This window comes from Cariama cristata, unplaced genomic scaffold, assembly GCF_000690535.1.
Source record: "Cariama cristata isolate BGI_N322 unplaced genomic scaffold, ASM69053v1 scaffold3750, whole genome shotgun sequence".
NCBI classification, from domain to species: domain Eukaryota; kingdom Metazoa; phylum Chordata; class Aves; order Cariamiformes; family Cariamidae; genus Cariama; species Cariama cristata.
In genome coordinates, this window is record NW_009595085.1 from 43,722 (window position 1) to 58,284 (window position 14,563).

At 40.6% G+C, this 14,563-nt stretch overlaps 1 protein-coding gene across 1 annotated transcript in view; it reads left to right on the forward strand.

The window, feature by feature from the left end:
- The window catches only part of XPO4 (exportin 4), a 41,374-nt gene extending 37,206 nt beyond the window's left edge, over positions 1-4,168 (forward strand). The window contains exons 21-22 of the mRNA XM_009700465.1: positions 73-165; positions 3,493-4,168. Of these exons, the coding sequence (XP_009698767.1) occupies positions 73-165; positions 3,493-3,690 (291 nt within the window). The 3' untranslated portion in view covers positions 3,691-4,168. The remainder of the gene's footprint in view (positions 1-72; positions 166-3,492) is intronic.
- The last annotated feature ends 10,395 nt before the right edge of the window (positions 4,169-14,563 follow it).

The following is a 14,563-nucleotide window of genomic DNA, read 5'->3' on the forward strand; positions in this document are numbered from 1 at the left end:
CAGCAGCAAACATCGGTAAAGTAGAAAGTTAAGTTTACCCTTCCATAACTACTTCTGGTTTGTGATTTTCAGATGGTCTTTGATATGCTGGTACTTCAGAAGCACAATACGGAAATGACAACTGCAGCAGGTGAAGCATTCTACACATTAGTGTGTTTGCATCAGGTATGGCATTTAGAGACTTGCACCCTGAAAACCAGTCATTTGTTAAAGGAGAGTGGTTAGTTACTGTGCGTCTGGGAAATCACAGAATTGTTCATATTGGAAGAGACCCTCAGGAGGTCTGTAGTCCAACCTTTTGCTCAAAGTGGGGTCAACACTGAATTCTGATCAGGTTGCTCAGGACTTTTTCCAACTATGTCTTGAAAAACTCCAAGATGGATGTTCCAAAGCCTCTCTGAGCAGCCTGTTGAATGCTTTATTATCCTTATAATTCATGTGCCTTCGGCACCTGCCACACAGTCTTGGTGGGCCACCACTGGACTCATTCAAGTTCAGCAATATCCTTCTTGAGTTAAGGAGTCCAAAACTGGACACAGTATTCCACATCCATTCCAACAAGTTCTGTGTAAAGACGAATAATAAATACAGCACGATATGCTACTGCTGTTCACTGCTGACAAGGCACACTGCTGACCTCCTTAGCCTGCTGTCCCCCAGGACCTTCAGGTCCTTTATTTAGCAGCACTGCTCCCCAGCCTCTTGGGTCCCAGTCTGTATAGCTGCAGGGGGTTACTCTCTTTCAGCTGCAGGACTTTGCATTGGTCCTTGTTGAATTTCCTGAGGTTCCCATCAGTTCATTCCTTGAGCCTGACAAGGTGTTTCTGAATGTCAGTCCCGCCCTTGAATGCACTGGCTGCACTCCCCAGTTTGGTTTCATCCATAGGCTTGAGGCGAGTGCACTTCCTCTCCTCCTCCAGGTCAGGGACTAAAATACTTAACAGGACAAGGCCCAGATGAGAGCTCTCAGTCCCACTTGTAACCAGCTTCCAGGTGGAATGTAGTGTTTTCACCCATGTAGTACTCCACCCATCTAGACAATAAAATCCCAGCTTGGTTACGAGGGTGCTGTGCAAGACTGCTAAAGACTCGCTAACATCAGGCATTGCTGCTCTCCGCTCATCCACAGATGTAGTCATTTCATCGCAGAAGACAGGTTGGTAAAGCATGATTTACCCTTGGTAAATCCAGGCTGGCTGTTCTCAACCCCTTTCTCTTTCACCTGCCTGGAGAGAACTTCCAGGAGTACTTGCTTCGTGATTTTCTTAGTTGCTCAAAGATGATAGAGAGCAGCCTTGTAATGACATGAGCCAGCTTTCTGAACCCTTGGATGGATTCTGTCAGGTCCCATGAGCTTGTACGCATCAAGATTTCTCTAGAGATCCCTGAGTTGATCCTCTTTACTGCTGGTAGTTCTTCTCCTCCTTGAACACTGTCTCTAGCCATAAAGGTCTCAGAAAACCTGACAGTGAAGACCAAGGCAAAGAAAGCACTGAACATTTCAGACTTATCTTTTGTCCATTACCACTAAATCACCTGCTCCATTCAGCAGCAGGATCCACGTTTTCCCTGTTCCTTCTTTTACTGAGAATGTACTGATGGAAGCTGCCCTTGATGTCCCTTGATGAATTCAGCTTTAGCTGAACTTCCCTTTTCTGTCATTGTTCTTGTCCAGACAATGTTTCTGTTTTCCTCCTTTGTAGCAGTCCCTGCTTGTGTCCTCCTTGCAGTGGCGTTCAGTCATGAACTCCCTGCTTAGCTGGGTCGGTGTCCTGATGTGTTTATATTGTTTTCCTCAGTACCTGGGCAGGCTGTTCTTGTGCTTGGAAGAGGTTGTCCTTAAGGACCTGTCAGCTCTCCTGAGCTCCTTTCATCTTCAGAGCTCTCTCCCACAGGATCCCACCCACCAGTCCCCTCGATAAGCTGAAATCTGGTCTTGTGATGTCCAGGGTCTGTACTCGGCTGCCCTTTCCTCACTCTCCTAAGGATCCTGAACTCCACTATCTCATGATAACTGTAACCAAGGCTGACATTAATTACCACATCCCTGACCAGTTCTTCCTAGCTGTGAGTAGCAGAGGCAAAGTCACCTCTGGGTGGCCCATCTGGCATTCAAGCAAATGTCAGGGAGATTATGTCTTGTAAGTCTAATCTAGAAGCTTCAAGTTGCTTGAAGATGACTCGGTCCACTACTTGCCCTGTTTTGGTGATTTGTAACAAGCTCCCACCATGATGTCATCTTTACCACTTCTCCTCTGATCATGACCCCTAAGCACTCCACTAGATTGTTGCCCAGTCCATAGAAAAGCATCCTTAATTTGAGCTGCCCTTTCACGTAAATGGCAATCTTCTGTCCGATTCTTCCCGAAAGAGCTCTAAAGAGCCTCTGTCTGTCCATTGGAGCACTCTAGTCATGCCACGTGTCCCACCAAATCTCAGTGCCTGTGGTGATGTTGCAGCTCTGCATCTGCATATGGAGCTCTAGCTTTTCCTGTTTGTGCCCAAAGCTGAATGCATTTCTGCACAGACATTTGAGGTTGGCCTCCTTTCTACTTTTTCCATCCTTCCTGACAAGCACTCTTAAACCTATCACATCTTCCTTGTGTTCTTACTACTCTTGGTCTCCGTCTCCTCACTTACCTACAAGCTGTTACCACCATCCTCCAACGTGCCCTTTGAAGCCCTTCCTGCCAGGTCGGCAAGCCTTCAGCAAAGGTGTTCCTAAGCCGCTTTGTCATACGGATCCTCTCTTTTGCTAGCAGCCCTCATCCCTGAAAGGGGGACTCGTGATCATGTCAGACAGAAAGACCCTGTGCCACCACTCACAGGTGGCACCTTCATGTTGTGTCTACTCCCACTCAAGCCCTTCACCAGCAGAAGCGAGGGCACTGCCATTCTGGTTCCCATGTCCTTCACCCTTGCTCCCAGAGCTCAGTAGTCACTTTGGGCTTGCTCCAGGTGCCCCTTGGCAGTGTCCTTTTAGTCATGTTTAACATGTTTCCTTGTCGTCTGTTTCTGTTTGAGTAAGTAGAAGACTCTTAGAAAGGAATCTAAGCACTCTGTCCCAGGGAAGGGAATCTAGAAAAGGGAAAAGCTGTGGGAGGAGACAGTCGGTATGGCACGCTCAACACGGGGCAGGCATGAAGAAAGAGAAGTGTGGTTTGCAGGAATAAGCCTGTGCTAAGTAAGAGCCAGAAGGCACTTTGAAGGATGTGCCTTCAGGTTTTCTTCTTACTCTGCACTGCAAAGCACTGTACCGATCTCCAAAGGCTTCTTTAGCCTTACTACAAACACCTGGTCTGATTGAAGGGCTTTATCTGGTTTAGAGGCTGTGGGTCCTTCTGGTACACTGGTCGGTGGAACTGGGTAACAGGTGGAGAGGTGCTGATAGCTTTCTGTCACAGCCTTCAGTCTGGATTTTGTCCTGATGAGAGCATTTGTATATATTGTTGGGGTTTTTTTAAGTAAATAAGATTCTTGTTTATTTAACAGGCTGAATATTCAGAGCTAGTTGAAACATTGCTATCAACTCAACAAGACCCAGTAATTTACCAGCGGTTAGCAGATGCCTTCAACAAGCTTACTGCAAGCAGCACTCCTCCTACACTGGACCGTAAGCAGAAGATGGCCTTCTTAAAGAGTTTAGAAGAATTTATGGCAAATGTTGGTGGACTTCTCTGTGTAAAATAAACAACAAAACTCTATGCCTAATTTAGACCCTTTCTGCAAAATGCACTGAGAAATGCTGAACGCTGACTAAATCTTGTACCTGTCTCTGGGTTCTTTGCAGCCATCTCAGATTCTAGAGAGCCTGGAAGTTTGAACATAACACAGTGGAATAGGAGAGGTCAACTTTGAATCAGCTTCTGCTATTATGTGTTAGCTGCAATGTCTCATATGTGTGTGTGGGAGAGAATGAACAGAAAATTTGAATATAATTTTTTTTCCATATATGTGCAAACAGATATGGGCACAATGAAAAATAAATGCAGTGCCTTTCCCCCCGCACTGGTTTAAAATGTGAGTGGCCAGATAAACGTACGGATTTCTTTTCTACCCAAAATCATGTTAGAGTGTGATGCAGATACATATAAAACTCTATACAGTTTAGCTGATTTTAAGCTTTATTTTTCCTCTCTTAAAGTTTGAGTTTGTGTTCCAATGGGGAAGAAAAACCAAATGGTATTTTAACTTGTGTTTAGTTCTGGTTTTCTACATCAACCTGACATTGCATGTTTAATGCAATGCAGGTTTTTACATTATGTTCTGCTGCCTAAAGTTCAGAAAAAAGGTGTATATTTTTGTTCCCCTAAAATGAACTTTAGGAACTGTAGCCATTTCATTGCCTTAATTTAAAAGAAAAAAAAAAAAAATCTCATATACTTTAGATAAGAAATTTAAGGCAAGATTTGACTCTTCAGAGTTGGTTTAGGATGTTGGCATTAAGCTGCTGTGTACCTGTTGCAGTCCTTCACGTTGATGTGTCATTTTGGAATGAGTGTCTAATGCAAGGTTCATGTGTAGTTTTACTTTCAGTATCTGTTTCGATTCATACCCGGGTTGCACGCAACTGCAATGTATTTCTACACTGAACTGTTTGCTTAAGCAATAACAACCCAAAAGGTGTAAATTACAGGCAAACTTTAAAGTTGGGGCATTAGCTAAAACAGTTATGCTAGAACAGAGGCATCAAACCCTTTTACTCAAGGGCCATATTTGTTTGACTCAAGTGGAGAAAGGTAATTGGGATGTGTAGTGCTGTGGGGGATTTTTGGTTTTGCTGAATCTAGCTCCATTTCTGCAGAGCCCTCCCAGCTGCTCTGCTCTTGCTCGGTTTTTCTGTATCAGCACTTTAGCTGTTACAACAGCAGAATATAGTGCCCTGAAGTATAGCGGACCAACAAGGGAGAGCAGCACACAAATACAAAAGCAAGGCCTGCTTTGTCTGCAGTTATGAGCCAGAGAAAACTGAAGCAAAAACCGATGCTGCATGTCTAGTAAAACTGAATTTTGCAGAAATATGTGGAGGCAGAAGTGGACCCTTTTGTTTAAATCCTCTGCTAGATTATGCTGTTGAATATTTCCCGTGTTTTTAAAATTTATATAAAATGTACAGTATACACCTTTACATGGCTCTGTGTAGCATTATGTTTGCAATTCTGTGCCATTCTTCAGCTATTCATCTCAAAATTAGTCACAATAGCCAGAATTTTTAAAAGACATAAATCTGTAATACTGTGCTATAAGTGATCTAAGGCTTTTTTATTTTTTAGTTAAATCCATACCTGTCTCAAGCATGGATCCACAAGGCCAAAAATGCCATCTCTTCATTACACTTTTCTCTCTTAATTTATATGAAAACTGGGCTAGGGCAGATTTACACATTAAAAAGTGACCATAAAACTTGTTAGATAATGTACTTTCCCAGCTAGTATTTTATTGCTAAGATAATTTGCATAGTATTTTAGAACAGGGGTACTGCTTTCAATTTTTTCTTGAAACTCTAATGCTTTTCTTTAAAAGATTTCTTGACTGTGCACTTGCACAGAAGATAATGATCCTGGCAGATCCTTCTGTATTTAAACTGTTCTGATGGCTGATTTTTTTAAAAAAAATTTTGTCTGGGTTTTGCTATGGTTTTGAAACTGCTTCTGGAGTTTCTCCAAGTTTGTACATTGGATAGGGCAGCAGTTCTGAAACCTCTCTTTTTTTTCAGATGAAGGGCATTAAAGCCTGGGAACATCAGCAGCAGTAGGAGCTGCTAGTTTGTCATGATGTACTCGATGTCAAATGTCTAGACCAAAGTCTTCAAAGAGATCATAGCAAATACCTTCAAATTTTTTGGATCTGACTGAATAACTGATACACTCAGTCATCATTTCTTTTATAACTAGCTGTGTCACTATCTTTTTTTAATCCTAAAGCTGGCTTACTATTTAAAAATATTTATTAACTTTACAATTTTGAAATCCTCTTGCGTATTGTGACTGATGAATGGGAGCACAAATTGAGTTAGTATTCAGGACAAAGTAATGTGCATACCCATTACTTTTCTTATCGGGCCCACTGTGTTGTGACAAGCAGAGACACACAGAATCTTTTGACTGTCAAGACTTGCCTAAAGTATGAATGCTTACTTTCAAAGACTAGTTTTGCAGGTTGCTTAAAACTTTCCTTTGCCCTTCATTTAAAATTACTATTATATGTTAAAGTGAAACTGTCCTAGTATGGGTTTTCTTGTAATTTTCCTGCTTGATATTATACTAGAGAACATTCTTCATTTCTTGGTTTCTTAATTTTCCTTCCATTCTCATATATTCAACAGGGATCTTTCCATGCCATTTTATGTTTCTTTTAGAGCAAATGCTAAGATGCCTCTGCTTAGTGACATCCATGAAATTGTGCAAAAAGTTCTGGGAATAAGTTTTTTTTTTTTAAGTCATATTCCTGAAAAAAAAGGCTGCTTCTGCCTAAACTGTTTGGCTCCTATATTCCTTCCAAAAAAAAAAATCCTTCAGTGGTCTTCTCCACATCCAGTCACTGTAAATCTAGATGCAAAATCTCATTCAAGTCCATAGGAAAGACTTGTACACCATTTTCAGTGAATATTGAGAGTTGGCTTCCATGTAAGTGTTCTGAAATTTTTATAGCATCACTGCATTGATTTTCCATTTGCTGTGCAAAGTGACTAAGGGTTCTAAAACTGCACCTATTTTTTGAAGGAAGAAAAAGGCAACTCAAGCTGAATTATAAATGCTGCATGATATAACTGTAACAAATATATTTGTGTAGACTTTTTTTGCTAAAACAGATCATTGCTCCAGTGTTTTCATTCTGAGACTAGAAATCAAGTAGCTTCTTTCTGGTTTTGCCAGCTCCTTCCCCATTGCAATAGCTAATTTTAATGCTGGCATAATCCTTTTCTGTTGTTCAACCTCTAATTCTTGATGCTGGCAAGCCTGACCATCTAGTTGGGTCATGAAATTCAAGACCTTCTTGAAAGCACAGATACACATGGACAGGGAGAAGTGGACTACTACTAAATGAAACTTCCACTTTCATGTGCATTTATGCCTTAATTATCTTCACTGAATTACCACCGGAATCTGCTCCTTATTGCCCAGAGGTTTGTCTTTCACTGTTTAGTGACAAAGGGCTCACCGTTTTCCTCAGGAATGAGAAACTTGTTTTCTCAGCATGTCCAAATCCTACTAGTTGAAAGAGAGGGGTTTGAATCAGCGTCATCTCTTTGATAGTGCGTCGCACTCACTAAAGCCCCAGCAGTGTTTACCTGGGTAAATCCCTTTATATCTAAGCCGTGTAGTTCTAGAAAGTAAGCTTGTTCAGAGCAGTCAGTTGGCCATTTAAAATCTAATTCTGTAAAAGGTAAAGCAAATTCTCATTTGTGATCTGTAAAACTATTCAAAAACAAATTGCAGCATTTCTCTTGTAAAACACTTCAAGTAATTTCAGTTTTGGTTAAATAATTAATTACATAAGAAGGGGTGTTTTTTATGGAAGTAGCTTGATGAGCATAAGCGCAGGAGTAGGAGCCAGGCTCCTCTAATTTTGTATCGGTTTTTCCCCTGGATCCTCTGTGGCCATTGGCAAGTTGCTAGAACCATGTCGTTGTTAAAATAGTTATAATACCTACCTACCTACCTCACAGGGATGTTGTGAGGATTAACTTATGCCTATAAAATGCCTTGAGGATCTGAGATGCTATGTAAATATTAAATGTTTTACTTTTAGTTTTGTGAGGTGTAAGATTTACTGTAATGAAAACAGAAGATTTTCATAATTGTAAAGCCCAGCAGAGGCAGCAGTGGTGCAGTATTCCCCAAGACTGGTACAGTACTGCAGTACAGTAATGCTTGCCGTAAATTGTAGTTATTTCAATTACAGCCAATGGAAGTGGTGGCTTCCTCTTAAATAAGATAAGATTCTCCACCAGCGTGCCTCGGTTCTGGCCTACATAGAGAGAGGACAGTTGTTATGGAGGCTTTGGTGCCTCTGCCTGTGACAAGTGCCACTTGTGGTGGTAGGGGTTTGGGTTTGGTTTTCTACACTTTTCTGCAAGGAACAACCACCACTCATTCCTCCCATAGCTGTTCCAGTCCCTCACTATACGCAAAGCCTCATAGTAACAATTGAAATATAAAGAGCCAGCACCACCACCCCGTAAATTTGCTTTTAATACAAGTAGATTGTGCCCTCTCTGCAGTAAATGAGATTAATGCTTTCTAGCGCACTGATCACGAAGCAAATCGTGAAATGTGATTTGCTGTAGAGCCTTAAGCTCTCAGCTGTCTTACAAAACCCTTTTTTCAATATGAGATTTCTTGGGGCCCTAGCAACTGAGAAATAAGATATCCCTGGCTTTCCCTTCTCCGTGAATTAAAGTAGATTCTGCTTTTCCATTTCTTCCCTTTCCCTGTCCTGCTTTTCCTGTCCTTTTAAGCCATTCTTATAAAAGATTTGGAAGACCCTTCCAACCTCAAGAGAAAGACACTACCCATGTGATTTTATTTTTTTTTCCAATCTGTTACAGCTTGATACTTGAAATTGATAAATCCTTTCTAACAGCATTCCCCAGCACATTTCAATCTCCCATGGAACCATTCTAGAGTTTATAATTAGGAAAAAAATATTATCCTCTTTTCTTTGTTACCTTTGTGCAAAATAAGGAACTTCCATGCAGTGAACATGCAGTTTGAAGGCAATAAATGCTGGTACTGCTGTTGGTCAAGTGTGTAAATGTTTTAAATGTATAATTCAGTACTATGTTGAGTTTATATATTAAAAATGCAGGGATTGAAGTGCTAGTTGATTTCAAGAATTGTTTTACCTGTACAGTTGAAGATACGAAGTTGCATAGAAATATTTCATAATTTGTTGCAATAAGACTTGGGAAATGGCTGTGTAATCAAGCCTTATCACAACTGAATTTTCAGTTTTGAAATGAACACTTTGTGTATGTTTAAGATCTATAAGCAGGAGGAGGATAAAATTGTTTTCCACTAAAGACTTTTATTATTTTTTTTTTAGCCATTTGTGATTTGTGTGTATTCTCGTTTAATATTTTTCTAAAATTTCACCTGTGTGGAACCCCTGAAAAAGCATTTGTTACACCTCCTTACAGTAGAAACAAAACTAGTAACGTTATGAAACCTCAGGCTACACGTTGTGCTCTTTGGCTACTGTGAATGCACAGTAATTCAGTTAAGTTGATGAGGTAACTTTAATTTACATCAGCACTTAAGGCATGAGTTTGTCCATCAAGAGAAAAAAAAAAAAATGATTAGGTATGTGACAGGAGTATCTCACACTGGACTACAATTACCAGAAGTGGCTGTGCATATATAATCACATTAATATTTTCCCACATCCGCTAGAAAAGTCTGTGGTGATTTTTCAGGTCACTATTATTGGTGCTGTTTGTCCACCCAGAAGGAATACTGATTTCTAGGTCTCGAATTTTTTTTCATGTAGATTTTATCTAAACAATTTCTGATGATACCTGACACGGAAATGTTCTCCAAGCTCGTAATCTGTTCCCATGTAAGTGACATCTAACAGTATGTTACTTCATGGATACAGGCAGCAGTTCCTAATGTGCTATAAACAATTACATTTGGATAAACTACAGCTATTTTCTGTTGTTCCCCTCTTACTTTCATGCACTCACATCTTTTAAAAAAACAAAAAACCAACCAACCTTCACAAATCCTGAAAGTAAAACTACGCGACAACTATGGTGGTGGCAGCTTGCTATACATCTTGGCTGTATGTATCCCTAGAATTTTACAGGTTTCAGAAGTAAAATTAATGCAGTTATATATTTATATTGGCCTGGCTTGGTTTAGTTCAGTGAAGGTTTTGGTGAAGGACAGAAACATTTAAGGTAATTTTGATGAAATCCCTGAAAGCAGCCGGCAAGTTTAACAACAGCAGCGTATCCAAGAGCCTTTCATGTAGAAAATGGAATTATTCTGCTTTACCTTAAATATGAGGTCTGGAATAAACTTGAATGATTTGGGTACAAAGCCTTTATTCACACTCGTTTGTGTAGGTGTACGTAAAACCCATCAATTTTACCTTTACGGAACTTACATTTGCTTCAGTCGTGAGTGGTGGAGTTGGTGGTGGGTTTTTCCTTTGCTGATTTCTCATGTATAATAAGCAGAAAGGCAGGAAAGCTCAACCTTCCAAGTGGAATTTGCCTGGCAGGTCAACCGAGGAGGAGATCATACATGAACTGGAAGAGGGGAGGAGAAGAAAGTAAAAAGTTTGCAACCTTATGTGGAGAAAAAAAAAAAGCTAATCTGTAAGAAGAAAAAGAAACCTGTAATATGAGCGTTATCCCATAACTTCTAACCCATGTCATCCTGACAAGGATTAGGAAAAGCCTGCCATTTCATCAACGCATTTTGGGGGGGAAGAGAAAGTGCTATTTCGGAATTGTATGAAATGTGATACTATCGGTGTGAGTTTTGTTAATTAAATAATAAAATCTTCTTTATTTTGGGAAACATTCCAGACAAATCTACATCTCTGAAGAGAACACTGAAGTTACCCACTGTGACTGATGCATAACCTGTTACTAGTTTTTCTCTTGTCTGTATTTGACTCTCACGGAGCAACTGTTTTCACCTTGACATCTAGCAGAAGTTTGGGGATTTGATTTTTCTGACACACTGTTGCCTTTCCAAGTTAGAGTAAGGCAGAGCTTTGGATGTGATGTGCTTGCCTTTTTCTTCCCCCCTGTGTCTGGCCTACTGTTCATGGTTGCAAAGGCGTGTACGTTTGATTTGCTTTAACTTACTGGTTTGGATGATACAGTTTAGGTTTCTGGCATATTTAGATGGCTTCCGATCTCTGTGTGTGGTGTTTACTGAATGAAAGTCGTCTTCGTTCACATGTTCTCATTTGAACACAAGTTCTGATTTGAAAGCGTCATTCATAACTTGGTTTCGTAAGTTGCCAGGACGTTGGCTTTAATTTTAGAACTGTACCGATACTTCTAGTGGTCTTTTGTCCATTCAAATGATTGTTGTAACTCAGAAAAAATACCCTGAAGCCAACTTCCCCCCCCCCCACCAGCACCCTGTGGAGTCTTTAGGAAGATTGCCGATGCCCTCAGACAAGATCGACGCTGCTTTGGGGAAGGCTTACATTCTTCTGCCACTTTAAGGAAAGACTGTTCTTCTGAAGTACTTTTTGCCTGCTTTTAGGCTGTTATGCACTTTCATGATTTCTTAACAAACTACTGTTAAAAATGTACTGTAACATGGATTTTGATAAGCGCACATGTATTTAAACAATTCACTCAGCCTCAGGAAAGCTGGAAAAATCAGATACCTGTTTTATATCTTGGTTAAAATGTTTGTTACCTACATCCCTTAAGATGGCCAGATAATGTCTAGATCCTGTGAGTGTAATTTAAGATACCAGTATAGTCTGTAAAAGGAGGATGGTGTAATTTTACTCTAGGGACTGAGAAAATGGTGTCCTCTTATTTTTCTTAAGAGTCTGGATTGGAATTTCGAAAACAAAAAACAGTGATAAACCCCATTTACTGTTCAGGAAAAAAAAAATGTTTTCTTTCTTAACACTAGCTTGTTTCTATTTTCTTCCTTCTCCTTAAAAAGTGTGTGTGAAATAAGTGCAGAGGTATGTGTAGGACAAACTGTAAAATTGCTGCTGTACATAATGTTTGCTACTTGATTGCATTTTCTGTTCCACTTTAATTTTACTGGTTTTTGCTAAATATATTTTGTATATTTTTCTTCCTGCTTCTTGTGATGGCAGAGTGATTACATCTTTGGGGTGAGGGGGGAAGCAAAAACAACCATGAGAAGGCTCTGGCCAGAAAATTCCATCAAGTTTGTATGTTAGCGTGTATCTCAAGGCATTTTTTTTGAGAGAACAGCATACATCAGGGGCAATATGGCATAGTAAAGTCAATGGGGATATTAAAAGGTACAAAGGTATGGATACTGTTTGTTCTGTTTCAGGTTTGGTGGTTTTTTAAGTTACTTCTAAAATCCATTTAAAATGTCAGTACCACTAGGTGGTATTAAGTGACTAGTGGTCACATAAGTAGAGCGTTCTTCAATCTGAAGACTGTAATCCTCTTTGTGGTACCTGAGTTACTTCCAAGGGCTCCCCAAAGCCCGGCAAAACAGAAGTCCCTGGGATCATGTATCATTTCCAGTAGATAATTAGTTGGGAGTCTACTGTTTGAGGATGAAAATTTAGCGCTCCAATTCAGAGACCAACTGCAAGCTTTTAATGAGCTGGCTGATAGTGTGTCCTACCGCGTGGCCCAAGGTCTTCTTGGGAAGCTGTGATGCACCTGGCTCTAACACACGTTTCATCCTGCATCTGTAGGAGAACAGCTCGGTATTGAAAGAAAAAGTGCAGTAAGCCTCTCTTACAAAGGTGAGATGTTGCGGGTTGCTCTGCAAGTAGAATATGTCCACTTCTGTTATTTTCCATCTTCAGAAGGAGTATTGTGTCGACATGAACTAGAAGTAATCTTTGTGTGGTTGTAAAGTATTGCGTATTTGGCTGCCTTCCAAATGTATGTTCACTTGGTTTGCCAGCCCTAAAAAGGTCAAGATTTTGGGGGGGAAAAGCCATTAAGAAATTTTTTAGACTTAATGGCAACAGCAGAGATTCTACAATTGGAATTTAGTAATCTATTTTCATATTAAATCTGATTATGCTTTTTCATATGGCTATGGCTTGTGCTACAGCAAGAGGACCGAAAAGTATAGACTTTCATTAGTAAAGAAAAAATACGATAGACTAGAAAATAAAAATTCAAACACCAAAACACAAAAGCATTATGGGTAACAAGTTGCTATTGCTTTCCAGGTTAGAACTGTGGTTTTAAAAACTGTTCCATGCTCTGTTCCTGCTCTGGTCTGACACAGAGTACTAGCAAATGTATTAGTAAAGTAGCAGTGGTCTGTGTCGTCAGGTTCAACTTGGAGACACCGGTGCCACTGCTGCGTGACGTGGGTCTGTCGGTGAAAGCGTAGGGGAGATAGCTTAACTGGAAATACCTTTCTGTGAAAAGGATTAGGAAACACTAAAACCTATTAATAAGAAATTTCTTGCAGGGTGCACTTTACAGGTGTTCCCGTATTTGTGGTTCGTTTGTCCTCACATCCCAAAGAAATTGCATTGCAAGATATAACCGGTTTTCCTTCCCATAGGGTCACTTGGGCTCCTCCTGAGCTTTCCTTCTAGAACCGTCTTGTAATGTGGATTCAAGCGAGGTCTTGAGCTACCTGTCTGCTGCCAAGTAGTATCTGATATCATAACCACAGCCATGTGCCCGTACGTGATCTCTCTAATCCTCGTCATGGAATCGCTCGTCATGGGGTGGGACAACCGTCGCTCTGGGAAATCTGGACTCAGAGTATGTGCCTGCCCAGTTTCCTTTATCCGTTCATTATCAGCCTGTGCAGAACACTTTTCACATAAAATGCTTTACAAACATGCATGAAATAGGAAAATTACTCGTCACTTCTTTGTAGAACCTAAACCAGATTTGTTCCTGCACTCAGTAATGTTATGCAGGTGTCAGATATCTGTCACTTTGCAGCAATGCAGGGAAAAGGGTTTTTTTGTTTATTTGTTTGAAATTACAGCAGTGGCAGTAACATGACTCCACATAGGACAATCTTCTAGGCTGAAGAGTTTTTTTGGCAAGACCTTTCAAAGACAAAGGGGGTAATGCACTGAATGCCAGATCCAGGCTACTTGGAAGTCTTTTAAAACCAAATGGAAGTGCCCACAGCTCTCTGCTGTCACGCAGTAGCAAGAAAATTGGATCCTCTGCTGCCTCCATAAGCTGTGCTGCAAAAATATTTTATCAGAATTTCGTATTTCTGTCTTCCAAGGAAATAGTTCTGCTCTGCTTGTAAGTGCCCAGTGCTGAGCCCAGGACTTTCCATTCAGCCACAGCCAAGTGTTGCAGCAGATAAAGATTCAACAGGTTGGAGGTAAAATAGCAGTTTTGTATTCGACTCGTTGCTGGCAGGCACATCTAGCTCTGGAGAACGTGAGGAGTCTGCTCTTGGGTTAATTATAAATAATCTGATGGGCAACCTTCTATGAGCTGGTTTATAGGAGGGTCACTGAACAATGCTATGAAAATGCTTTTTACAAATTACCAGACTTTATTAAAAAAGGAGTGAAAAAAACAGCGGTGAGGAAGTTCTTAAGCTTTTGTTTTGGGGCAATACGAGGTGACACGAAGTGCCAGACAAATGCGTTGTGCCTGCGTAACATGAGAAACGGAGATGAGAAGTTTTTATGCCCAAAGGGAAAGATGAAACAAGGAAGGTACTTAAAACTTGCTATCTTTTGAAACTAAGCAGCAGCTCGACTTCTGTCTCTATGCGAGAAAGGGAGCTTCTTCCACCTTGATAATGCTTAATTCGGATGGAACGACTGGGCAGGAGACCCAGATCAAGCAAAACAGTTTGGGGAGCTAGGCTGGTGTTGAACTCAGAAGCTCCCAGCTTTTCAGCACCTGGCACCTAAC